The sequence below is a fragment of the Hydra vulgaris genome, chromosome 07, assembly GCF_038396675.1.
Source record: "Hydra vulgaris chromosome 07, alternate assembly HydraT2T_AEP".
Taxonomy (NCBI): Eukaryota; Metazoa; Cnidaria; class Hydrozoa; order Anthoathecata; family Hydridae; genus Hydra; species Hydra vulgaris.
In genome coordinates this window covers 24964605-24991051 of record NC_088926.1, presented here as the reverse complement: position 1 = coordinate 24991051, position 26447 = coordinate 24964605, and the positions used below count along the sequence as shown (strand labels likewise).

General features: G+C 26.1%; 2 protein-coding genes across 2 annotated transcripts; one reads left to right on the top strand and one right to left on the bottom strand.

The window, feature by feature from the left end:
- On the bottom strand, window positions 1-15419 carry LOC101238957 (mesoderm induction early response protein 1). The gene is made up of 11 exons (XM_065801452.1): window positions 15248-15419; window positions 15028-15061; window positions 12262-12383; window positions 11367-11541; window positions 10924-11006; window positions 8128-8200; window positions 7911-7967; window positions 5980-6053; window positions 4315-4438; window positions 2807-2978; window positions 1-381 (listed from the first exon to the last, which is right to left on the bottom strand). The coding sequence occupies exons 1-11, from the start codon at window positions 15248-15250 to the stop codon at window positions 96-98; spliced, it is 1203 nt and encodes a 400-aa protein (XP_065657524.1). The 5' UTR covers window positions 15251-15419; the 3' UTR covers window positions 1-95.
- Window positions 15420-24975: 9556 nt separating this feature from the next.
- Window positions 24976-26186, top strand: LOC136082649 (uncharacterized). Its single transcript, XM_065802063.1, has 3 exons — window positions 24976-25069; window positions 25163-25316; window positions 25709-26186. Exons 1-3 carry the CDS (start codon window positions 24976-24978, stop codon window positions 26184-26186), a joined length of 726 nt encoding a protein of 241 aa, XP_065658135.1.
- The last annotated feature ends 261 nt before the right edge of the window (window positions 26187-26447 follow it).

The window sequence follows — 26447 nt, the reverse complement described above, 5'->3', positions numbered from 1 at the left end:
TTAAAAATTCTTAATGAATAATTTATTAATATTTTTAGAGAATCTTTAAAAATTTTGTCAAGTAAAAAATTAAAAAATCGAACAAAATATGTCTATCAGTTTGCAGAAGAAAGAGGTTGTGCATGTGAGGATACTCTCCAGATTTCAGTATTACTGTTTATATGTGTTTGTGGTTCATGCTCTATTCTTTCACCATATTGAGCACTACATGTACTATTTAAAGTTCCTTTGTTTGTATAGTCTTTGAATCTAAATACTTCTTGTTCGATATCTTCTTTAATTAGCGGATTATTAGTAATTATATCACTTGATGAGACTGGACTGCCAGATCGACTTGAGTATAAACTTTCATTTTCTTCAATAAACCGACCCATCATATCTCTACAAAAAAAAAAAAATTTATCATAAATTTATATATATATAGTGCTAGGGTGCCCCTACTGGGACCCCATTGTGCGCATGCACCCGGGTTAAGCTGGCATTGGATGCAGCCTTGATTATAATATATTTAGTAAGAATGTAATTTATTAACTTGACTAAAAGTTTAGTCTAAATGTTGTTAATGGTCAAAAAAACACCATGATTTTTTTTGGATAATTTTTTTTTGCAAATAATGTTTTATTATGTTACAATAGCATTTAATAATATTTTAACTAAAATACATTTAAAGTACGTTAAAATGAATTTAATATGTTACTTATTAAAAATAAAACAGTTTATTTGATTTTAATATACTTTACTTATTAAAACTAATATAGCACATAAATTCTTAGTAGATAAATTCAGATACAGACAAAATCAATACAATCACAGTGCTAAATAAATATACAAAAAAAACTGTTCCAGAGTTTATTTAAAAAGGGAATGCTAAATGTCATTAAAAACTCAAAATCATTCCAGAGTATTTATGAATCCAATGCATATTGCAGATCTTCAAATATAAAAGGTAATTTAACAGTAATGAACAAAATCTGAATGCACAAAAAAACAAAATCAATGCACTGCAAAAAAAATTGCAACAAAAATACACTTAGTGCCAAATACAAACAAAAATCTTTAAAAAAAGATAAAAATTACAAGTACCTAACATAACAAATAGATTCTATACTATTATTCTATACTATCATCTTTAAAATTTTTAAAGATTCTATACTATCATTCTATACTATCATCTTTAAAATTTTTAAGACACTTATGATAAAGAATGTACTTATTCAGAATTACTGAGTAAATAAAAGAACCTCCATCCAACAAAGTCAGCAACAAGATTTATCAAGCACTAATAGTTCCTACAGTAAAATATAACCCCATCAACAATCTTACCTTTATAACTATAAATCCTAACTAAGTTCAATAGGCCCAAAATTTTATGAGAATTTCAACACTTCAAAATTATACAACAAAAAGTTTTTTCTTGGTTGTGTATTGTTTTGCACCTATATTATTGCTCTTCCTGACAATCTTACATTTAAATGACCCTGTTTGACAACAGAATTATATACTTCAGCCATGACAAAAAGTCATCACTTTTTGATCGCTTAGAACAGATGGCTGATCACAAGTGTCAACTCACTTTGGTATCAGTTTGGGGCTTGAAGTGGCTAGAAAATTTTAATCCAAATAAAACTCAGTTGTTTACTGTTAATAATTATTGTAATGATGTTGATATTCCTATATTGATAAATGGTTACTAAATTTTCTACTCCGTTCCTTCTTATACATGACCCATCGCACAGTTAGCATGTTAAAGTTGTCTCTTTTTTTAATTAATTCTTTTTTATTTTAAACTCTCTTTTATTGGTGAATTTCAATCTAAACAAAATCCAGTTGTTTATTGATAATAATTATCATAGTTTTCTTAACATTCCTATGTTAATGAGGGGTATTACTTTTTCTTAGTCATCTCCTTTTCTTTTTCTTAGATTATTTTTCATAACTGACCTCTCATCAAAACCATAAATACAATTCATTGCAAAGTTAGCGTCTGCTATGGGTTGCCTTTTTTTATTTTGTTGTGCTTTTTTTTAAGTTGCTCCTATTACCTATATCTGATCCTAAAAACTTTTATTCATCTAGTTTCAATTTTCAATCAACATGTTTTGAATAATACTAGTTACAGTTTTTAAAGTCTTCTGTCATTTTTTCGCTTTTTAGCAATCTTCTTTGTTTTCTAGTAACTCCCAACTTATAAAGTGGTTGTTTCCAGCCTTGTTGGCAGTATATTAGTTAAAAACACACAAAAAAAACATTCTACAATGAAAATTTTTTTTATTTTAATTTCATTTTTTTTTTTAATAAATTAAATCATTTTTAAATAAAATTTTTATTACATAACGTCTGAAAAATGATCTATATATTAAAAAAAACTAAAACCTAAAAACTAAAAGTTTCTTTTTTTAAATAAAGAATGAGAAAAACAAGTTTTTGCTTCATATTTCCATATTAATATGTCTACAACAACTAAAATTTCCTTTTATAACATCTTTTTTGACACTTAATAGTAGTAAAAAATTTTTAAATTATATTTCTTTGTTTTAATATATATATATATTTTAATTAAAGCAGGAAATGCTAACATTGCGCCTAGTACAGTTGAATTAAATAAAATTATTTGTAAATATGTCTTTTGTTAATAGATAATTGAAAATTAAAAAGTTGATAAATACTTTTGTTTAAGTTAATATAATGTAATATATTAATATAAGTTGATAGATATTTTAAATTTAAGATATTTTAAGTAATATATTATTATAAGTTGATAGATATTTTAAAACTTTATAAAAAGTTTAAAACTCATAAGACTCACGCAATGCCTGGTATAGCATATTTTTTACGTCCAAGTTTGGTCTGAGTGACAAAAGCATCATGGCGTTCTGTTTTTTTCCAAAGATAATAAAACTGTACAATTTCACCAACTGTTCTAGACTGCACTTTATTTTGCTGGATTAGACGAAAATCTTTCCCAAAAACACGCAATCCTGTAAGAAATACAAAATCATCAGAAAAATTAAGCTATTCATTACTAGTACAATCAAAACTCTATCATAGTACTATCAAAACTATGTCACGAAATAGAGAGGGAGGGAGGCCATTATGCATATGAACTATTAAATGCCAAACAAACAATATTTTATCTAGAAAAAAATAAGATAAGATACCAAGATTACTTAAGATAAAATTTATTCAGGAACTTATTGCTTTAAATTTTCGTAGATCCTTAACTTCCGAAACAGTCTCTAATAAATTTCCATTTAAATAAAAAACATCATAAAATTTTCTGTTTATTTAACTTTACTATTTTTGATCTTAATCACATTTACCCTAATCAGTTAGTATACCTATTATTCTGTGCTCACATCACTTAAATCTTTTATCAATACCATGGCTTCTATGATAAGTCTACACTAAACCCTTGTGAAAATATAACTTGTTTTACAAAGCTTTTTTGTAATGATGAATAAACTACTTTACTATTTTATGCTTATAGCTTATGCTTGGCTAAGTGAACGTATTTTCTAAATTTTAAAGATTAAATTTAATCTTAAGAATCTTAAGAATTTAGTTGATTCTTGGGCATTTTTTGTAATTAATTGTAATTAATTCATTTTTTGCAATTATATAATTTAATATAACATAAGATTTTCACAGGACAATTTAATAATTTAAAAAAAAAAACAACCTTACATAAATATTAATTTCATAAATATACATTAAGCACCAGCAAATAATAATTTTAAAAACCAAATAGCCTATAGTAACTTCATGACTGATGTCTAACAAATATTTGTCTTTGGTCTAAATTTTTACTTAATTGAATACCAATTATTACTATTCAATGAAATTTTGTGAAATGCATACACATAGTTGTGTTTTGCAAAAAAAACATTGCTGAACTTCCTGTGTCAAGACAAAAAAGGATTTCTTGAAGCACCTTAATAACCAAATAAAAAAAATCCATGTTAACAGAAATATCTTTAATAACAAATTTATATAAATCATACACATTCATTTGATCTTTTAATTTTTGTATAATTTTTTAGTTATGTGAGTGATGTAATATTTGATTTCAAATGAATGCATATGCTCCCACATACATATTCTCTTAAGAATAATTAAAGAAAAAATTCATAAAATATGGTCAAAACTAATATTTAAAAAATAACAATAAAATAAATTTATTAGCAATATTTATTCTCCCTATAATTATTTTTAAAATTGTCAAACCAAAAAAGTTTCAACATTGGCAGCCAGCTGTTTCACTAAATTTGTAGATAAGTAAAATTAAACAAAAAAAAAAAGGAACTAAATAAAAACCTTGTTCAAAGTTTTGACATTCTTCTTCTGACCATAAAGCAATATCTGTAGGGTGACTTTCTTGTTCTTGTCGTTTGTTTATTGCAAGAGTTACATCTCCTGTTTGAAGCAGTGTAAAAAGTGCCTAACAAGAATTTACTAGAACTTATTAGAAGTGCCTAACAAGAATTTACTAGAATTTATTAGAAGTGCCTAACAAGAATTTACTTTGTGATTAAAATTTTGAAATACTTTGGTAAAAATGGATTATTTACTTTTTAATGTAACAGTTTGGCAGATAAAAAAATATTTTATACAAAATTTAAAAAAGACCTAATTTTAAGTATTATAAACTTTATTTGAAAGCATAATATTTCAACCAAAATGTAATAAAAAAGTGCATAATAATGATTTTGCGTGCAAAAATTAAGCAAATTTAAAAATTAATTAAAAAATTCAGATGTAGGTTTTAGAAAAATTAAATTTTGGAAAATACTATCTAGAGTTTGTTTGAAAAATCTTTTGTTCATTCTATTGTGCTTTTTCTAGGTTTGTTCCTATGGAAATTCAATCGTTGGTCATAAATTACGCTATGCTAACTAAGATGTCGACTAAATGTTTGCAAATATTGTTTCTCTTGCAGTTACTAAATATTGTAATAATTGTAATAATAACATATAGTTGATGCCAAAAATATGATCAGCTTTAAAAATAAAATTAACTCAGTAATGTTTAAAAAATACTGTTGTCACTAACCGCATTTTATATGCTAAATTTTGTTTTGTTACTTATGGTATATTTGTTTTGTAATTATAGTTTTACAATTTATTATATAATTTTAGGGCATGATGTCAATATTTTATATGTATTTTTGGGCCTGCATGTTATTTAGCACATTTATTATTTGTTCTGATAAACTCTCATGAATCAAATTTTTTGATTGATTGATATAAACAAGTTTATTAGAACAAATTCTGATTAGCATATAAAATAGATTCAAATTTTAATTTTTTGTTTAAAAGCTGCTTTGAAACTTGTTTGCAACCCTTAATATTAAAAAACAGACCTTGATTCAAAGCAATTTTATAGATTTTAGGTAATTAGTGAAGCCCACCAAGACATGAAGTGATCTTGGTGGGCTTCACTAATTACATAATATATTATCCAAAAAATTTTTTTTGGATAATATATTATGATTACAAGCTTGTAGGTAAGATATAGTTTTTAAGGAGATTTTTGATTAGTTTTTTTTTATTATTATTATTCAAACTTTCTTGTTAAACAATGAAACAGCTTCATTCTATGAGCAGGGATTATAAAATGCTGTTATAAAGCTCATGGATTTTGACAAATCTGACCTGAAATAACTTTTACTAGATATGAATAATTACAGTTTAGTTTAAATCACGTTAAGTTTTTTTAACAAACCTTTAAAATCAAGTCATTTGATGCATTAAATAAGGCAATTCTGAATATAATGAATAATGAATTATATAATTATAGTAAAAAAAAAAAAAGTATTAAATTAAAAAAAAAAAGATACAATAACCTAATATAAATAAACAATCTACTTTTTGGAATTAGGTTATGAGTTAAAATAAATATTAATTTATAAAAGCATAAGAAAAAATCAAAGACTGCTAGGATTAACTGCATAACTAAATAACTAAGATTATTATTGAGTACCTGTTCATCATCATGATCTGGGGCTTGGTAACCATGCTCCATCAACTTGTAAACCACAGTCAAATAATTTTGAACTAAAAAAATATATTAAGAAAATCTAAAAAAGTCATTCTATTGTTATTTTATTGAATATTTATATTTTATTGAATTTAAAAAATTGTTACAAAAATATTATCTATATACGGCAGGCATTGGCGGGAGTAAACAAGTGCGAGAGCAGAGAAATGCTCTCCTAAAACAAACAAGGTGAGCCATGTGAGCTACTCCTCCTAACAGCTTTTTACAAGAGATTTTGGTTTTGACACAAGCTATCTGTTTATTCATTAATTGCATATTAAATAAGAAATTTGGTTTTAAACTTGTTACAAGCATATGCTTGTAACATTAATGTTACAAGATTATATACATAACAAATATCATTTATTGTGCCATGAAAAAAGTCTTTAGACGAGAATTGTCTTTGGGTTTTCACATTAGCTATCCATTTATTTATTAACAACATTACTTATTTGATAAAAAATTTGACAAAGAGCTATAAAAGCTTTTACTCCTTATGAAAAATGTTTTTTATTTTCTTATTATAATAGAACGCAGGCATTTTATAAACTATTACAACAATTAAAAAATCCACAATACAAGTGAATAATATATTAAAGTAATTAATATATAAAATATATAATTATAATAAATAAACTATATAATTGTAATAAATAAAAATTATTATGCAATAATTAAGAGAGTAATGATTTTATTTTTATCAGTTAAAGGGATTTTTTGAATATTTATTATATTTAAGAGAAAATTCATTATATTTATTACATTTTAACATAAAAATCTCAATTTTATTTGGTTCTCGCGCTTTATAAAAAAAAACATTCTTTTGTTTAGCTTCCTATAAAATTTATAGAAAAGTCATACGATTGATAATACACGGTTATTTTAAAACAACAAATAAAACAAAAACAAATAATATTTATTCAAAAAAAAAAAAATTCTACTATGACCTCATTTATGAATACTCTTTAGAATTAAACGCACTTGAATCAATTATAAAGTCTGTAAATTGCAACATATATTTTAAAGACATTGAGGAATTTGCTATCATGGAGACGGCGAGCTTCAAGTAAAACAACAAAGTTTGTTTTTCTTGGTATCCCTCTTTATTATTTTGTTTTACTTAAAAAAATTCTGCCCAAACATTTTTTTAAATCATTCTCTTTAATACGAACACAACTTGTCTCGGCACTTTGGGATCCCTTTAAATAATTTTATATTTTATGAATAGAATTTAGAGTGTAATAATCTTATATTTATCAGTTAGTCTAACCTAATCAAAAACATTTGCATTTAAATCAGCGCTTTTTTCAATTTTTTTTTTGCAACAACTGTGCCTTTTAAAAAGGATTGCAGTTTATTATGCAATTAAATTTTATAAAAATAACTTTGTATTTTATATTTTAGTTACAATAATAATTATAGTTTTGAGCGAAAAAACTATATTTGTGTGAGAACCTTAAATTGCTCCCGTAAACCATTAGGGGAGAGTGGGCGAGAGCGAGACCTAAAGATCTCTAGCTTCCTGCCGAGGCCTGATATGGTATAGTAGAAAAAGATATATATGTTATTGTAGAACAGGATTTCAAATAAATTGTCGCTACAAATCTTAAACTTAAAAAAATTTGTATTATAATAAACTTAAATTTTGCAGTTAGAATGTTAGTAGTTCATGTTAGTATTGTAATACAAATTTAGTTCTTCTTTTGTTGTTTATTTACAAATTGCATTAGCTGCTGCTGAATAATTGTTTAAAGTAAATAATATTATATGTAATATTATTTTTATTTACATTTGTTAAAAATTCCTGTATAAAGACCTCAAACAAGACAAATAAAAGAGATAATAAAAAATGTATTTATATAATAAAAACATACGCTTTTGTGGACTAATTATATCAGGTTTCCAAAGCAACTTATCATCTTTTTCTGCTGCTAAAATAAAGAACATTTTGTTAAAAAATTTTTAAATTTTTTATATACTAAAATCATTAAAAATGGATATTTTTACATATTAATTTATATATATATATATATATATATATATATATATATATATATATATATGTACACAAACATATATATATATACTTACTATCCTCTTCTTCTTTATAAGGACATAAAAAAGGTTTAACTACAGCTTGATGATCTGGTCCAATTTGTATTTCCTTAAAACAAAAATTAAAAACAATAAATAATGAGCTAACACAACAATACAATAATTAGAGCAGCAGCAACAAAGCAAAAATAATACAATGACAGCAACAACTGAATCAACATTGATTATTTAAAAAAAAAAATTTCTGTCACAATATTTTTAAATTTTTTTAAAGATATTTTTACATTTTTTCTTCCTTTGCATTGCAGCATGAAGGAAGAAAAAATTCGAAAATATTCTTATTCTTTGAGATTAAAATTTCAATATTGCTCAAGCAATATTGAAAAATTCAAAATTAAGGTAAATTCAACAAACATAAAAAATAACTCTTTTATTAAATAATTTAATTGTATTTATTACATTATATAAAATATATATGTATAGATTTATTAAACAATATAACTATATTTATTATATATATATATATATATATGCATATATATACACATATATATTAATATATATATATATATATATATATATATATATATATATATATATATATATATATATATATATGTGCATATATATATACATATATATTAATATATATATATATATATATGCATATATATTAATATATATTAATATATATATATATATATATATATATATATATATATATATATATATATATATATATATATATATATATATATGTGGGCAATTCTGCGAGAGTGGTGGTTGTAACATTTGACACTCTTTAAGCTATTAAAAGTGAACCAAAAATGGAAATGATTTCAAACTTTCCAGAAATGAGAAATACTATCATATAGTTTAGTATTTATAAGTTACAGCATTAAAGTTTTCAACTTTTTTCAAAAATTAACTCTATGCAGCGTGATGGTCGTAATGCCTACTTTTTACCACTTCTGAGCAAAACAACTTAGACTTAATGCAGCAAACAGCACAGTAAAAAAAAAATCATTTGGTGTGTGTATTTAGCACATATTGATGTTATTATATGCTGAGTTTCATAGTTTTTACTTGAAGTTTTACAATCATTTTTATGTATTTTTCTGTCCTGACAGTCGTAACAAAAAATCCAATGCTTAAAAACAATAAAACAACGCAATCAACTATGTAAGAAAAAAAGTATAAATGATTATTAGCAACCATGAATTAATATAAAAAAATGCACTATAACATTATCAAAGTTCTTAATTATGGATATATGATATGATTTTTAATTCTACACAACAGGACTGTAAATAAGCGTCAAACCACATTTATACAACTCTTACAACATTACAAACATGCTATGGTATGATGAAATAATTTTTTTAAATAACTTTTTTGCCTAAAAGTATTTTAAATAGTTAAAAAAAAGAGTTATGAAGTTTAGTATGTGTTTTAATAATTTTTTTTCCCTCTTTCTTGCGGAATTCCCCATATATATATATATATATATATATATATATATATATATATATATATATATATATATATATATATATATATATATATATACATATATATATATATATATATATATGTATGTATATATATTAGTGATGTACCGATAGCACTTTTTGATTGATGCCGATGGGTGGGAAAAGGCCAATACCGATGAATTAACTAATTATTAAAATTTTGAAAATATAAAAAAAAAACTTTAAATCATGTAATCTTTTTCATGGAATCAGTACTGGTAAATAAATACTTAGACTCAAATTAGAGTCAAACCATTATTTTAAAAGATATTAGAAAAACTCGGTTAAAAAAATATACATTTTTTAGTTTTTTTTCAATATAAAAAGAAAACTTTCAAAAAATATATACAGTTTTTGAGGAATGCTTTTTATTTCAATTTTAAAAAGAAAATGGTACTATCATAAGCAGTTTACTTCGAATTTTTTATTAATTTAATAGTAATTTAGATATCTAAACAACAATCATTTGTTGTTTAGATATCTAAACTATCTTTAGATAATTAAGTTGTTTTTATAATTATTTTATTTTGTGATGTTCTATCCCCACCATGTCCCTGGTAGTACCGCGCTAAACTTGTTTCTCGGCACAGCAGCCTTGTTTGTCAAGGTTTGTGTTTCGGAGTTATAAAGTTGAGAGAGGGTTGTAACCATATCTAAAGAAGCCTCCTCGATTGCAGTGGCTTTTGGGAGGTGAATTAAAATAATACAAAAATAACAAATAAAAATATAGAAATATATAATTGAACACATATAAATAACAATGCTTAAATAGGTTACTTTTAAGTATAACAATAGAACAACACAAAATAAAATTATTCTAAAAACAACACAATGGTAGTAAAAGTATAAGTATATTCAGCTGTTAAATTAAAGCTTATAAACATTATCTTAAGAATAAATAATATTGCCTATAAACAGAGTCAAAATAAAAATTTATCAAAACAAATTCTAATTAATGCATAAAGTTTAGTTAATTTATAATTTAATTATTATCATAATGTAGGATAAAAATATTAAAATGCCATCGGTTGGAAAATCAGAAAATGAAGCCGATGCCGACATCCATTGTGCAAAAAGTGGCCAATTAAGCTGATGCTGATTAATTGGTACATCACTAATATATATATATATATATATATATATATATATATATATATATATATATATATATATATATATATATATATATATATATATATATATATATATATATAGCTAATTAAATTAATTTTATTAAAATATAATTACTTTATATCTTAATGAGTTATAATCCAAAATAATGATTTTATTTAAACTAAACCTTCTTCCAGTCTTCTGCTGTAGGTTGATACTCTTCGTCTGAAGAAAACTCCTCATCAATATATTGTGAGTTCACAGCAGCTACTGCAAAAGAAGAAAAAAATTAAACAAAATAATTTGAATGCATAGTAATAATGAGCCTTAAAGAATCAATCAAAGTCATCAAAGGAGTAACAAAGAAATCATCAAAGGAGTGGCAAAGAAATCATCAAAGGAGTGGGAAAGAAATCATCAAAGGAGCGGCAAAGAAATCATCAAAAGAGTGGCAAAGAAATTACTTGAAATAATAAAAATAACGAAACAGATAAGTTTAAAATAACCAAAGTAGGATCAGCTTATCTAAACACTTATACAGTCAAAGATAATCATAAGATCATAATGATGATCCTAATATTTAATTTTTCTTTATAAGATTTATGTTATTAATTTTAAATCTTTTATTACATCCTCTTGTTATTCTTTGGTTACCAAATGGATCAAAATCATCATTTATTTGAGAAATGTCACTTGTTTCACAATCTTTAATATAATTTGTTTCATTTTCAGGAACAACGCCAGCCTGTGGATTATCTGTTTTGTAATATATTCTTATGAGGTCTTCAATTGGCATTTCACCTTCCTAAATGCAAAAACAAAAAAATAGGAGTATTTTCAAAAAGATAAATTCAATCAAATATAAATATACAACTTCATTTATATATTATAGGATTAAAAAATTATTAAATGAATCCCAAAATAAAAATAGATTGAACATAACTTTGCATTAAACAACAAAAATATAAATTAGACATAGCTGGCAAACTCAACTTTAACTATTATTACAAAAAAACCATAAATAAAGAAAAAAAAAATCAAACATTAATTATAAAAATGACCAAAATATTTGTTTGTCTTAGCTCCAAAATTTTATTATATTTTTTTATTTTAAGATTCCATCAAGAATTAAGCAAAAAAATAATTTTAAATTAGTTTATATTTCAAAAAGTCAAATAGTGAGATGTTACACACATTAAATAAGCAATAAGCTGCAGTACCAAGAAAGTATAAACTGTAATAGATAATTGTAAGACTTTTAGTAATAAATAGTAACAGGGCAAGCAAAAAAATATTATTTTTAAATTTGTTAAATTTTGATTATATAAAATCTAAATTGTAAGGTTTAAAAAATAACATAAAAAACTTTATTTTTTTAAATGAATAAACTTTTTCATTAGTTAAAATTACATATAGTATACTAAATTTTAAAACAAGCCAGAAGAAAACTTATAAGTCCTTAATCTGATGGAACCTTTTTAACAAAATACTAAATATACATGTTTAAGTTAAAATAATTTCTAACTTTCTGAAGATCCGCTAATTCATCCTCATCACCTTCATCTAACTCTTCTTCTTCATCGATTGTATCCTCATAGTCATCCTCATCTATCATCATTTCAGCGGTAACTTCAAACTCTTGATCATCTAATTAATAATACATTATTACATTGTTCTATATTAATAATTTTTATAATATTTATGGAAGAACAATTAAAATATATATACATAAACACAAAAATTAAATACATATTACAAAATGACACTTCTTTATATATATATTACATATTACATATATATTATATCATATAAACATATATAATATATATATATATATATATATGTGAATATATATATATGCGAATATATATATATATATGTGAATATATATATATGTGAATATATATATATATATATATATATATATATATATATATCAGGCCTTATTAAGAAGCGTTACGCAGCTTGGATTTTACCTGCGAAAAGGCGATTTGCCTACGCATTCAGCAGTTTTGTGTTACGCAAAAACTTTTATCTTTTAGAATATTTAAAGTATCTTTGATATCGTTTATGTGACGTTTATTCAGAAGAAATAAAGTTGTAAGTAAAAGCATTTAACCGCAATTGTTAACTAGATTTTTTGTTAAAGAAACATTTTGTTTAATCAATTTTTTGTTGTTGTTAAAAATTAGTTAAAAAAAATGTGTTTTAAGTTTTTTTTTAAATAAATAAATATATAAATTCCTTAAAAATATATAAATTATTTTTTGTCATAGTTTAAAAATGTGAATATTTTACTATTAAGATATTTTGTTTATTGTCAATTTAATAAAGTAACATTTTAATGACGTTCATTTAATTTATAAAAATAAATTATGATCACGAATATGTTATCAGTAACTGATAAAACTCTTTATTGTTTAAAAACATTAAAAAGAGTTCACAAAATAAATAAGAAAAAATTTATTAACAGATAACAAAACAACCAAAAACCAACTGTAAAATTATAAGAAAATAAACAAATATTATGTTACGTTTTATGAAAAAAATATTTTTTTCAAAATAAAATTTAGTTCATATTTGAAAAAAATAATAAAAATGACTTTTCAAATAGGAACTTTTATTTATAGCTATAATTTTAAGTAAAAATTTTATTTGTAACTTCTGTTATAGTGAGAGAAAAAAAACTGTCTGTATGATTTTTAACACGTTAATAAAATAACTTTAATTACAATGCGTACTTGAAAAGACGCTAGTGATGCAATATAACTTCTAACAATACAAAATATATTTGCTGAGTTGAGTTACTTTGAAATACGTTACACGTTTTCGTTATGTAGCGAAATCTCATAAAAGGCCTGATATATATATACACACACACACACACACACACATATCTTATACGTTTTTTTATACCTTGTTTGGGTATACTTTTAAGTAGTTTGGTTACTTAGTTTTTTTGACTTTCAATCTCAGTAGTCATCAAAATTTATTTGATCAAAAAAGTCGCATAATTGGATGCAGATAATCGGATGGGGCTTAGTCTGATGTGTACAGCAGGTGTTGAATTATTGTGATTCCAGCTTGGTTAAGATAACTTGTGACGGTTTAAGTAACATGAGGTAACCATTATCATTCAGGAATTTAAAATTTTGAGTGCCTGATACAGATCTTTGTTTATTTATTTCACAAAATTTTTTTAAATGTTAATTAACCTCCCCAAGGCCGAGAAGGCCACTACAAACAACGAGGCTACTTAATTGTGGCTATAATCCACTCTTAACTATATAACTAAGAAAAACCTTGAAAAACTAGATTGCAGGACGGAGAAACAAATTGAGCGCAGTACTTCCAGGGACATGGTGGGAATCAAACTCAGAACCTCTCGCTTTTGAAGCAATTACTCTACTACTACACCACTACTGCAATTAAGACATTTACCACATATAACAGGTTTCATACAATTTCTTACTTAATATTGACTAGTAATGGTGTCTTTTTTTTCAGCATAACCCAAATAAACAACATCTGATGTTTTGAAGATGTAAAACATATTTTTTGAATCAAAATTGTCGCACCTTATTATAGCTTTTGGACTTCCATTTTCACTGACCCAACTAGCGTTAGCCAACTTGTGTTCAACTTGTCTTAAATAAAACCATGACTCGTCTTGTCTCCTCTGTAATAACATCAAATAGTCTCCATGAGCTGCTTCTGAATAAGGCTAAATTTTCCTAAATTTGCAACTTTAATTGGTTAAGTTGTGGGGTTTTTGTAAGAGTATTGTGAATAATTTAATTGATAGTAAAACAGCTTATTGATGTCAGGGCTTCGATTATATTTTGAGTTGCATAAAGTTTTTCTTCAATAACGGCATGCACACATTTGGCTTTTTCACTTTTATACGTGGTTTTAGGGTGCTCTGACCAGGATTATCATTGAGACTCTCTAACATCTTGAAATAAAGCAACCCAACTGGCAACTGTACTTTATTTTGGTGCTTTGTCACCATGAACAAATATCAATTCATCGGTTATGGCTTGTATTGAAACTCCCAGTATATTCAATTTTTTCAATTTTAAACTTTACTTTTAATTGTGTTTAATATATATTAAACAAATTTTCAAATACACAATCAAAATATTTCAACCAATACTTAAAATGCTCATAATTAAATACATCTTAAGGTGATATATAAATATTTTGTCTTATTGCTATTTTCAAATGACTTAAGTATTATAAAGGCTTCAAAAAAAATTTATTATATGTTGTTCAAAATTAGAAAAAATACCAGAAGAGATGGATTGGCTCGTGTTAGCTTCATCCTAAAAAATAAAAAAATAACCTCAAAGGTTAAAAAATTAAAATTACAATTCCATTTACAATTACAATTCTAAAAAAATTCCAAAATATAGTAAAATTTTTCAATCAAATTTACAAAATTAAAAAACTTTACCAATTACAAAAAAAATTAAAACTTATGTAAAAAGTTGCAATACTTAAAAATTTACCATATTTTACAAATATTTCAGTTACCAGATGACCACAAAGAATAAAAAAACTAAAAATCTTTTGTAAGCACTCTTCATCAAATCACCCTCTTTATACATTGACTTTATATTCCACTTTTGACCATCATTTTTATTGCACTTAAATTAAAACCAAAATAAACTCATTTTTACTAAATGACTATAAATTTATAACTATTTGTTTTCATAAAACCATTTTTTTGTGGGTGGTATCATAAACATTATCATATCTTTCTTGAATCCTTCAAGAAAACAGCTTAAGTATTATTATATTCATTTATCAATAATATAATTAAATTTGGACCAATTTTAGAGTTACTCGACTAAAGAATTCTGAATTTATGTATGCATAAGTATTTTTAAATATACATATATATATATATATATATATATATATATATATATATATATATATATATATATATATATATATATATATATATATATATACATATATATATATATATCTTTGTATACATAGCTTTCTATGAAATGTCATTAATAACATCATACTGAAAGTATATCATTATCTGCTACAATTTCAGTACATATATTGGCCAAGGGTTTAAATTGTTTATTCTCATTATTCTTAGCTAATACATCTTTGTCTAGAAGAAGGTTTAAACAAACTTTAAAGTCAGCATTTTAAAACTCAAAGTGTGCAAAAAACAATATCACATTGTTCACCTATTTATTATATCTTTATTTATAACTCACCATTAGTATGCAGCTCTAATAAAAAATCCAACATTAATTAAACATTTAAATCATATAAAAGCATGCAAAGTTATATAAATTTCCTGACACTTAAAACACTAAGTTTGCAATGTCTGCAATAGATATATCATGAATATATATATATATATATATATATATATATATATATATATATATATATATATATATATATATATATATATACATATATATATATACATACATATAAATATATATATATATATATATATATATATATATATATATATATATATATATATATATATATATATATATACATACATTGATGCTTCTTATTTAGTCATTGCAAACATAATGCATTAACACATAACTAATATTATTTGAAATCAATTTGTGCAGACAAATGTCGAGTTTTATGGTCTTGGTGCAATAAGGCAAACTAGCTACAGTGAGCGTAAATGCTTGTAGAAACAAATTCTGGAGCTATGCAAAAATTATACTTTTTATATATTATAAATCTGATTATAAATCTGACTTGCAAAAACAAAAACTTTTTAAATTACTTTGCAAATTATTTTTACCAATATATGAGAATAATTACATTCATCATTATTATTGTAGTTTTTATATTGACATTTTAAACATTAAAGATTATTATTTAATCAGAAGTTTAATAATGTTTAAATACAATTGGAGATGAATTTTTAATAATGTAGCAAATAAACAAACTACACATAATCAATAACTTAAAAATTTTATATCAAATTGTTAAAATTAAATAATTATGGTTATTATTTTATATATTTTTTAAAAACTTAAACTATTAGTTTTTTTTTTTTTTTTCCAATTTAAAAATAAATTATAAATTTTACAGAAAAACGTACAACTTTAAGTAGGTGATATAAGCAGGTTAACTAATTAAACATAAATAGTTGTAATTGTCAGTAAATTCATGTACATAAACATACACACCATAATAAACTTAATTTAAAATTGCTCTGTTGGGAATGAACTAAATTTTTTTGTAACAAACGATATTAAAAAAAAATGGAATGGTAATGTAAAACTTCCGGACGTAATTAAATTTAATTTTAATCGTTATAACGAAAATTAATTTTACATCGTTGAAATTAGGAGCCGCTCTAAAAGATGTTTTCATATGTAGCTAAGCGCAAATAAACATAAAATGATCACGTGATTTTAAAAATCTATTTTAAAAACACATCGTTTAGGCACAACACGTGACTACAAATTACACTTGAATTTAACACGAAAAAAAAAATATTTTAAAAGATAAATAATTTTTAATGATAAGTAATTTTATATAATGACTTAACCATGTGCACTCTTTTCGTTGATTAACAAAGTAATTATAAATCTAAGTTATTTCCAAGCTAAGTGTTTCTACGTAAGTTGATTGCCAAACAATTCTTGGACGCTAAAGAAATTCTTGAATTAACTTTATTGTTAACTAGATGTAAAATAGGGGTTTGAATTCACTTGACCAGGTGGTTGAAATTTTTTTTCAAGGTCCATACTCACATGAGCAAAAAAATTTTCTGCACTAAATTGTTTAGTAAACAACATTAATAAAATGTCCTTGCTCAAACTGTGCGACAGCGTCCGATTTCTAGAAATACAACAACGTCCACCAACCTAGTCCCAGCTGTACGCTTATATTAGTTTGGATACTTTCGCCTGTGTTTTCCAGTTTTTGACTCACAGATAGATGCTAATCGCTTGCAGCTCTGAAGTCGATGGCGAGGAATTGTTGGGTTCCAAAGTGAAACCTATTAGGTGTTACAGCTTGAAAGCCATTTTTAATATTTACCATAATGGTTTCATTGCTTGAGTTACGGGAAGAACCTAAGAGGCAGCAATACGACTCTTCAACATAGTGATGTAATAACATTCCATTTGAATATAGCCGGTCAGGCATTAATTGTAATTTGTGATATTTATTTCAGGGTTTGATTTTTCAGGCTGCCGGGCAAAATTGGTTGACTGAGAGCAGTATATATACATACTTAAGACTTTCCTTAAAACTTAAACCTCACGGCTTTTCAATGAAAGTTAGTTCAAATGTGGAATGATGAATGGGACGAGGTGGTTCAAGCACGGGTTTGTAGTGTAACAGATTTGGTTGCAGCAGAAGGGCGATATCACAGAGCCTGTTTGTTGCAGTTTTCAAAAAAAAAGAGAAAGTTATTAAAAGAAAGCCTTGTTGTCGGTGCAATTTAGAACAAAATTTGGCTTTCAATTAATTATGTGATTATTTCTGTGATAATGACGAATGCTAGTATTCAATTTGCATAGTACACAGAGAAAATTTTTAAAATTAAACTTTCAACACGTTTTGGAGATTTTGGAGACGTTTTATTTATTACAACCGTTTTAGGCAAAAAAAAAAAAAACTTTTTGCTTCCTTTATGCAAGTCATAAGATTTTAACAAATAATTGGTATTTTCAAAGATGCGCCTACAGAATTGATGAGCAACGTCGGATTGTTGAGACAGCTGCGGCAGTTATTCGAGAGGACATACGTTGTCGTGCTTATAAGTTAGAACAATATCTTATATTTCAGAATATGATGGTTACCTTATAAGAACAAGTTCCATAATGCTTACGAATCATTGTTGAAAACGTGGTTAATAAGGACAAAAAGAGTAAGGAGAAAACCCTAAAACGTAAATGCATCATATTGGAGTAAGATCATTTCTAACATTCAAATCGGGTTGTCTGTGTACTTGCACAGACACTTTAAATCCAAGACTCTAATCGAAATTCTTTCCAATATTGAACTCTGCTCATCATATAACGAAGCAAAGCTTTTCGAAATATTATCCAGCGTAGACGATAAGATAGAATCAAATGCATTTATACGGGTTTTTTTTGTTGACTTTTTTGATTTTACCAACCCCTCATTAGATGGTCACAATACCTTTCACAACATGGGTGGATTTCGATGTAAAAGCACAGGTCTTTGAAATCTAACTGAAGAGGAAATATATGGGTTTACACAAACTATGTTGTTCCTTGATGTACCGTTGCAACTTTTGACTTTTTGTTGATGTGCGGTGCATGGCTCGGAGTAACTTGTAGACCTGGTTGGAATTAGAGGTGGGCTGAAACTAGTAAATGCTGGGTCCCCCAATTCCGGGTACTTGGTGGTAAGAACCGTGTCCGAGACCGGATACTTAGGAGACCGGATACTCAGCACCAACCCCATTGAAAAAGATAAGAATAAAAAAAAGTTAATCAAATAAAAAATAATTTAGACTCCACTTTTTTGCTGTATTTCAGTTTAATTTCTGTTATGATTTTTTGTAACAAAAGAAAAACGCAAAGTATTAAACTTTCATTCATTTTTTGTAAACATGAGCGAGACTAGGTTTTTTCAAACCGAGTCGAAACCGAGACGAGAAGTTAGTACTTCTCGTGAGACCGAGATGAAACCGAGACGAGAAGTTAGTACTTTTCGTGAGAATGAGAACGAGACGAGACGAGAAATTTAACAATTTTTGAAAACAAATTTATTAAAATACAAGTAAAAAAAAAAAAAAATGTAAACATGGTTTTGACAAATAGACACAAATGAAATTTGTCAAATGTAAACAACTTTTTCAAATATTAATTCAGAATTTTTTTGCCAAACTTTTCCAACAAGACAATGTTTTCTCTGATTAAGATGATTTGTTCTACTTTTTCTGGGTGTAAGTTGTGTCTGGATGATCGGACGACATTTCCACCTGAACTAATAACTCTTTCTGATTTAGTTGAACTTACTGAAATAGCTAAAATTTGTCTAGCTAATGAAGAGAGTTTTGGCAATGAATTTGAATGCAATTTCCACCAATCAAGAATCGGAAAGTCTTTTTTGGCATCAGGAAGATATTCATACTGACACATTTCGCTCAAAATAGGATTCAGTTCAGATGTTGGCTCTTGTGTTTCAAGTCTGACGTTTAACTTGCGCTTCAGTTTTGAATTAGGGAACAAATCTGCTGAAGGGACTCTGGCAACAGGTTGGCACTCAACATTATCCTTAACCTGTGAGGCTAACCATTCTTTTGTTGTTTAAAATTTTTTGAAGAGCTTTAAGTGAAGTCCCTTTAAAGCAGGATTTGAATAGTTTGCTGCAACACTCAATAAGTTTCCAGTGTGACAAAGAGGAAATCTTTTCTCAATGCAGCTTTTCAAGTTTTTTGCATACAAGACACCGTAGCCATTTTTTCCATCCGTCTCAATAAATTGATCAATTTTGTCATGGATTAAATAAAGAGAATCGGCGACAGTGTTAATTGTTGGAATAGACTCAGCCGACCACGTTTCTGTAGCTTCTTTAAGTGGTGCCAAAATTTCTACTGTTCCCTCGATTGATTTCCACTGTGATGCACTGATGGTCTTTGAAGAAAAAATATCTTCATTTGCACATAAGTTGATAATTGCACTCTTTAGATGTAGGACCGAAGCCATGCAATTCAGTTCACTATTCCAACTTGTGTCAACAAGATGGGAACTGTTGGACATGGGGTGTCCAGTGATGTAGTCTCCAATTTTCGTCAAAAAGAATAATTTGATGGTATCTGATGATTTACAATTAACAAAGCAAAATAAGTGTGAAAAATATTATATAAGAGGAAGTAATGTAGATTGTTTCTATTTTACACAAAATTAATTTATGTTACCTTGGCAAACTACGAGAAAATACAAATTTTATTTGTTTATTTCCACAAGATTCAAAGAATTTAAATCATATTTTTAATGATCATGTTTCAAGTAATACGACAAAAGATGAGTTTAAAAGTTTTTGTAAGAAAGCTTGGTCAGAGCCTCATAGATTTGTTTTTATAGATCTATCTTCTAAAAGAGATTATGGAAAGTATAGAAGAGGATTAATTTTTTCTTATATACACACTTGTTAATTTTACAAAAATTATTAAAAAAATATTATCTTCTATATAAGAAAACAAAAAAATGGCATATTATTTATCAGTGAGCGGAAATAGTAATATTATAAAAACTACGTTTGTTCCAATTATTCGACTTAGAGTAGACAGAGAATATGAAATGGTTCTAGTTAGTTTAGAGACATATTTCCTAATATTAATTCTTCAAACAACAATTTTTGATATAGCGCAAATAATGGATCAACTTGGAAGGATATAAACATTCCAGAAGGACGTTATGAGATTACTGATATAAATGGATATATTCATTTGATTATGTTAGAAAACGACCAAATAAGTGCAGGAGTTGCAGGTATTAAGCTTGAAGGAAATAATAATATCTTAAGATCAGTTTTAAATGTTGCATCTGGTTATAAAGTTAATTTTACAACTTCAAATTCAGTTAGAACTGTTTTTGGTTTTAACAGTGGAGTATATTCATCAGGTTACCATCAATCAACTGATATAGTAAACATATTAAGTGTTAATATAATACGTGTTACAAATGATATAATAGAATCATTATATGTAAATGGAGGAACGGAAAACGTTATAAATTCATTTCTCCCAACTGTAAGTCTTGGATTTGAAATTGTTCAAGAGCCGTTAAACTTAATTTATTTACCAGTAACACTAAAAACAATTTCAAAAGTGGAAACTAAATTGCTTGATCAAAATGGAAATCCTATGAATTTACGAGGAGAAGAATTGTCTATTAGATTTCATAAAGAGAAAAATAATAATTTTTATAATATAAAATGAGTAAATATACTAATATTAAGGTAAATGTTTCGCAGGCGCAATTAGAAAAACTTAAAAAAGCAATTGAAGATGGTTATGGAGCTAGTATTAAATTATCACATTAAGATCTTAATGGTGAACAAATATTAGCTGTAACAAATACACAATTTGAATAAAATTACAAGAGCATATGAAAAAGGTACTGGTGCAATAATTAATTTAAGTAAAGCACAACTAGCTCACAATTCTCAAATAGAAGGAGGATTTATTGGAGCACTTTTACCTTAACTTTGTACAGCTGGAAGATTTTTATTATCAAGCGTTGCTCCGGCACTTGCAACAGGACTATTAACAGGAGTAGGTTCAGCAGCTGGATCAGCTATGATTGATAAAATTTCTGGAAGGGGTATTGTGTACTTAAAAAAGAATAAACAAGGAGTTAAAATGACAGCTGCAGGATATGGTTTATACTTGAGACCATGGAGGAAAGGAGGTTCTGTAGGTGATGGAATGTACTTACGTAGTGGGAATGGATATACATCAGCAGGCTCTGGTTTATTATTAGGACCAAATTCACAATTTCCTAATATTCCATTTTTGAATATGATTCTCTGATTATTTATTTTGAAAATCTTTTCAAATATGTGAAAAAATTTTTTTATATTGCATATAAAAGAAACAAAATGTCAAGAAATAATCCGCCAATGCATAAATTTATAAACAAATATAAAAGAGTTAAACTTCCTCATATACTTTTTAGGCCACACAAAGATTTAGAACGCCCTTCAGTATTAATAAATGAGAATAGATATAAAATATTTGCACTACATGACATTACAATAAAATCTTTATCACATCAAAATATTATTTTAAAGTTCGGTGTAGCAATCAATGAAGGTGTTGCGTTAGTTTCACTACAACAAGAACTTAAATTAAAAATGTTAAGTTTAAAAGATTCTGTAATATCAGAGTCTGTTGCTGATATTGTAGTAAATGTTGTTAATAATTCTGTTTCTGATATATTAATTAAAAAAGGGGAAGTTTATGCATTATCAATTTATTTAAATAGTTTTTGAAAATATTTTTTTTTCCATGACTAAAAATGGAATATAATTATAATATAAAATACCCAACTCTTCCAGATGCACCTGATGAAAATCAGTCACCTGTTGAAAACCAAGCTCATGTATATCGTCTACAAAAAATTAATGAGATTCAAAAAGAAAAAGAGCGCGAGAGAGAAAAGAGAACTATGTTAAGTAAAAAGTATCATAGAGCTGTAAAAATAATTTCAGCAGTTGATAATGTATTACTAGCAAGCACGATGGCATTTGGAACTATTGGAATTGGTAATTTTGACAACAGTAATTGCAGCACCATTAGTTATTGCATGTGAGGGTATAGCATTAGGAGCAGGTGTGTTATCAATAGTAGGTGGACAAATTAATAAAAAACTAAATTTAAAAGCAGAAAAACAAGAAAAGATCAAGATACTTGCTGATTCAAAACTAAACACAATAAGTGGTTATATTTCTAAATCTTTAGTAGATGGACATATAAATGACAATGAATATGAATAAATACTTGGCGAACTTGAAAAATTTCAAGTAATGCTTGAACAGATTTGAACAAAAATAAAAACTGAAATTGATGAACAAAGCAAGGAATCATTAATTAAACAAGGAAGAAAAGAGGCAATTAATATACTCCAAAGTAGATTTTGTAAAAATGTTAACGTAAAAACACAAAATAAGTTATTAAAATAAAACGTAAAAAAAAACGGAAAATAAAAAAAAACGTAAAACATAAAACACAACATAAATCGTTATGTTGTGCTTTTTTTATTTTATAATAAATAAAATGTCATTTCTAAAAATTGAAGATCCTGAAAAAAGAGATCAAATTGTTAAAAAATTCTCAGATAGTAAAAAAAGAATACAGCAGAATGATTTATATGAAAAGATGGGTGAAGCTTATTTACAGTTAAACTTGACAAAATTGTACAAGCTATTAATTGATAGTCAAGCTGGAATAAAAGAAAACATATCTAAATTTTATGATCAATCTAGTATTTTTGCACTCTCTTTTTCAAATGCTTATTCTGATATATTGGCTGAGCATGCAAATAAAGAACTAATGCCTTCTTATAAAGAAACTAAGGCCTTGAGGCTCGGAAAAATTGCAACAGATTATCTAAGAATGTATACTAATAGTAAAAAGTCTACAGATACTACATTTGGAATACATTCTAAGGATGACAAGTTATACATCGGAAAAAAACCAATATTTATTAATGATGATGATGATAATTATTGATAGTAAAACATATTATGGTACTCCTGGTCTTTGGGAGTTGATAACAAAGTTTAATTCTGATAAGAACTTTTTATATACTGAAGATGATCTTAAAAATTATAAAAATATATTAATATAAACAGATGCAATTACTACTGAAAATCCATACAAACCAAGGTAATCTAGGAATGGAAAATACAGAGAAATAATAGCTCCAATTTGGAGAGATATAAAGAAAAATGAGAAGCGTGACACAAAAGGAACAGAATTACAAGCTATGATTCTTCCTAGCGACCCTAATGTACTAATTAAAATGCTTGAATTACGTATAGCTGCATGCAAAGCAGATAACACTGGATCAAGAAATGAAGCTGTTGCAATTTGTGACGAATTATTACGGCAAGGTGTAATAAATAGTGCACAGTATAAATCGATATATAAAAATTTATAATTACATATATCTCAATACATATAAAAAAAAATATATATATAGCACATAAAAAATGCTAATTGTTCATAATAAGAGATATTTAAAGAAACATATTGTTGGAGGAAGTGCTATATTCGACAGTATAAAAAATTTATTTAAACGAGCTGCAGCGTTAAAAGCAACAAGAATATCATCAGCTATGTTAAATAGGTTGGCTGCTAGCAAATTAGGAAAAACTGTATTAACTGCTGCTAAATCAGCAGGAAAAGAACTTTCAGCATCAGCAATAGAAGCTGCTAGAGGTATTGCAGTTGAAAAAGAAAAACAGTTAATTGAAAAAGCATCATTAATAAAAATAGTAAAGAAATAATTTCAAATTTAATATATAATGGAACTGATGAGGTAACAATAAATATAAGTAAATTAATGATGGATGCTGCGATAAAAAATCAAAAGAAAAAAATCTCAAATGAAAATGCTTTAAGAATAGAAGATCTAATTAAAAAAGGACGCGGTCTTAGACTTGCGTTATTTTTTATACAATTGTTAGTTGGCAAAAAAAATAAAAATCTTTATATTGTATATAAAAAAACAAAATGGCAACTTCTGAAGTATTAAATTTTACAGAAATCCCAACTGTGGATGAAGGAATTGAAAGATTTGAATTCCATCAATATGAGCCAGTGGCTCGTACAAATCTAAATAGTTCTGGAGAAATAAGAATCAACGTTGAGCAACAAGATTTGTTCACACTTCCATCTTAGGCTTTTTTCTTGTTTGAAGGAGGACTTCTTAAAGCTTATGGAACAGCTTATGCTAATGCAGATGCAATGTCATTTACAAATAATGGTATTATGCACTTATTTAGTCAAATATCATATCAATTATCAAACCAACAAGTAGAAGATGTTTATCATCCAGGACAAGCAACTACAATGTTAGGATTGCTTAAATAACAAAGCCACTTTCAATCAGAACAAGGATTAAATCAATTGCGGTATAAAGATTCTGCAGCAACAGCAGTACTTGCTGATAACTCAGGGTTTGCAGTAAGACAAGCATACATAGTTCAGAAACCAACTACAAAAGGAACATTTTCATTTAGCATACCTTTAAGGCATATTTTTGGATTCTGTGATGATTACAACAAAATTATTTATGGATTTAAACATACACTAACTCTTGTAAGAAAAAGTGACGATGATGCAACTTTTAGACTTAGGATTAATCTTTGTAAAACTATTGAATCAAAAGTGACAATTCCAGTATCTTTTTGTACGCGGCAGTGTGATACTATATCTTTTCACAATCTACTACATTTTCTTGGAGACTGAGCGTAAAGACATCTCTTGAAAAGCCAAGATACATTATTGTTGGATTTCAAACAAATAAAGATGGAAACCAAAAACTTAATCCTTCAATATTTGATCATTGTGACTTGAAAAATATGTACATTATGCTTAATCAGGAAAGATATCCTGCTGTTGATTATAATTTATCATTCCCAAATCAGCAATTTTCAAGAGCCTATAGAGATGCATTTGTGTTTAGTGAAAAATTTTATGGAATGAATAAATTGATCACACAAAGCAACATACCTCCTTCTGAATATAAAGATTTATACCCACTTATGGTTTTTGATGTTAGTAAACAATCAGAAAGATTAAAATCATCAGTAGAAGATGTACAATTTAAAGCAAAGTTTAATGCGGCTGTTCCAGGAAATACTAAAGCATTTGCTGTTGTAATATCTGATAAATGGTTACAATTTCAATCAGACGGAAATAAAATGAATATTGTTTATTAAAAATTTTTATTAAAAATTAGAAGAAAATAATATTTCAAAAACATCTAACAATCTCGCTACATTGCTAATGATTGCTATGGGTAATGGGTTATTAAATAAAGAATCTATTATGACTGAAGTGAAAGAAGTAAATGTTAAAAGACCAGTTGGGAGACCGAGAAAAATTGTGAAACACCAGAAAAAATATTGAACACCAGAAAAAATTACATCAAAAATACGAAAGATTTAAATCAATTAGAAATAAACCAGTGTCTATTAAAT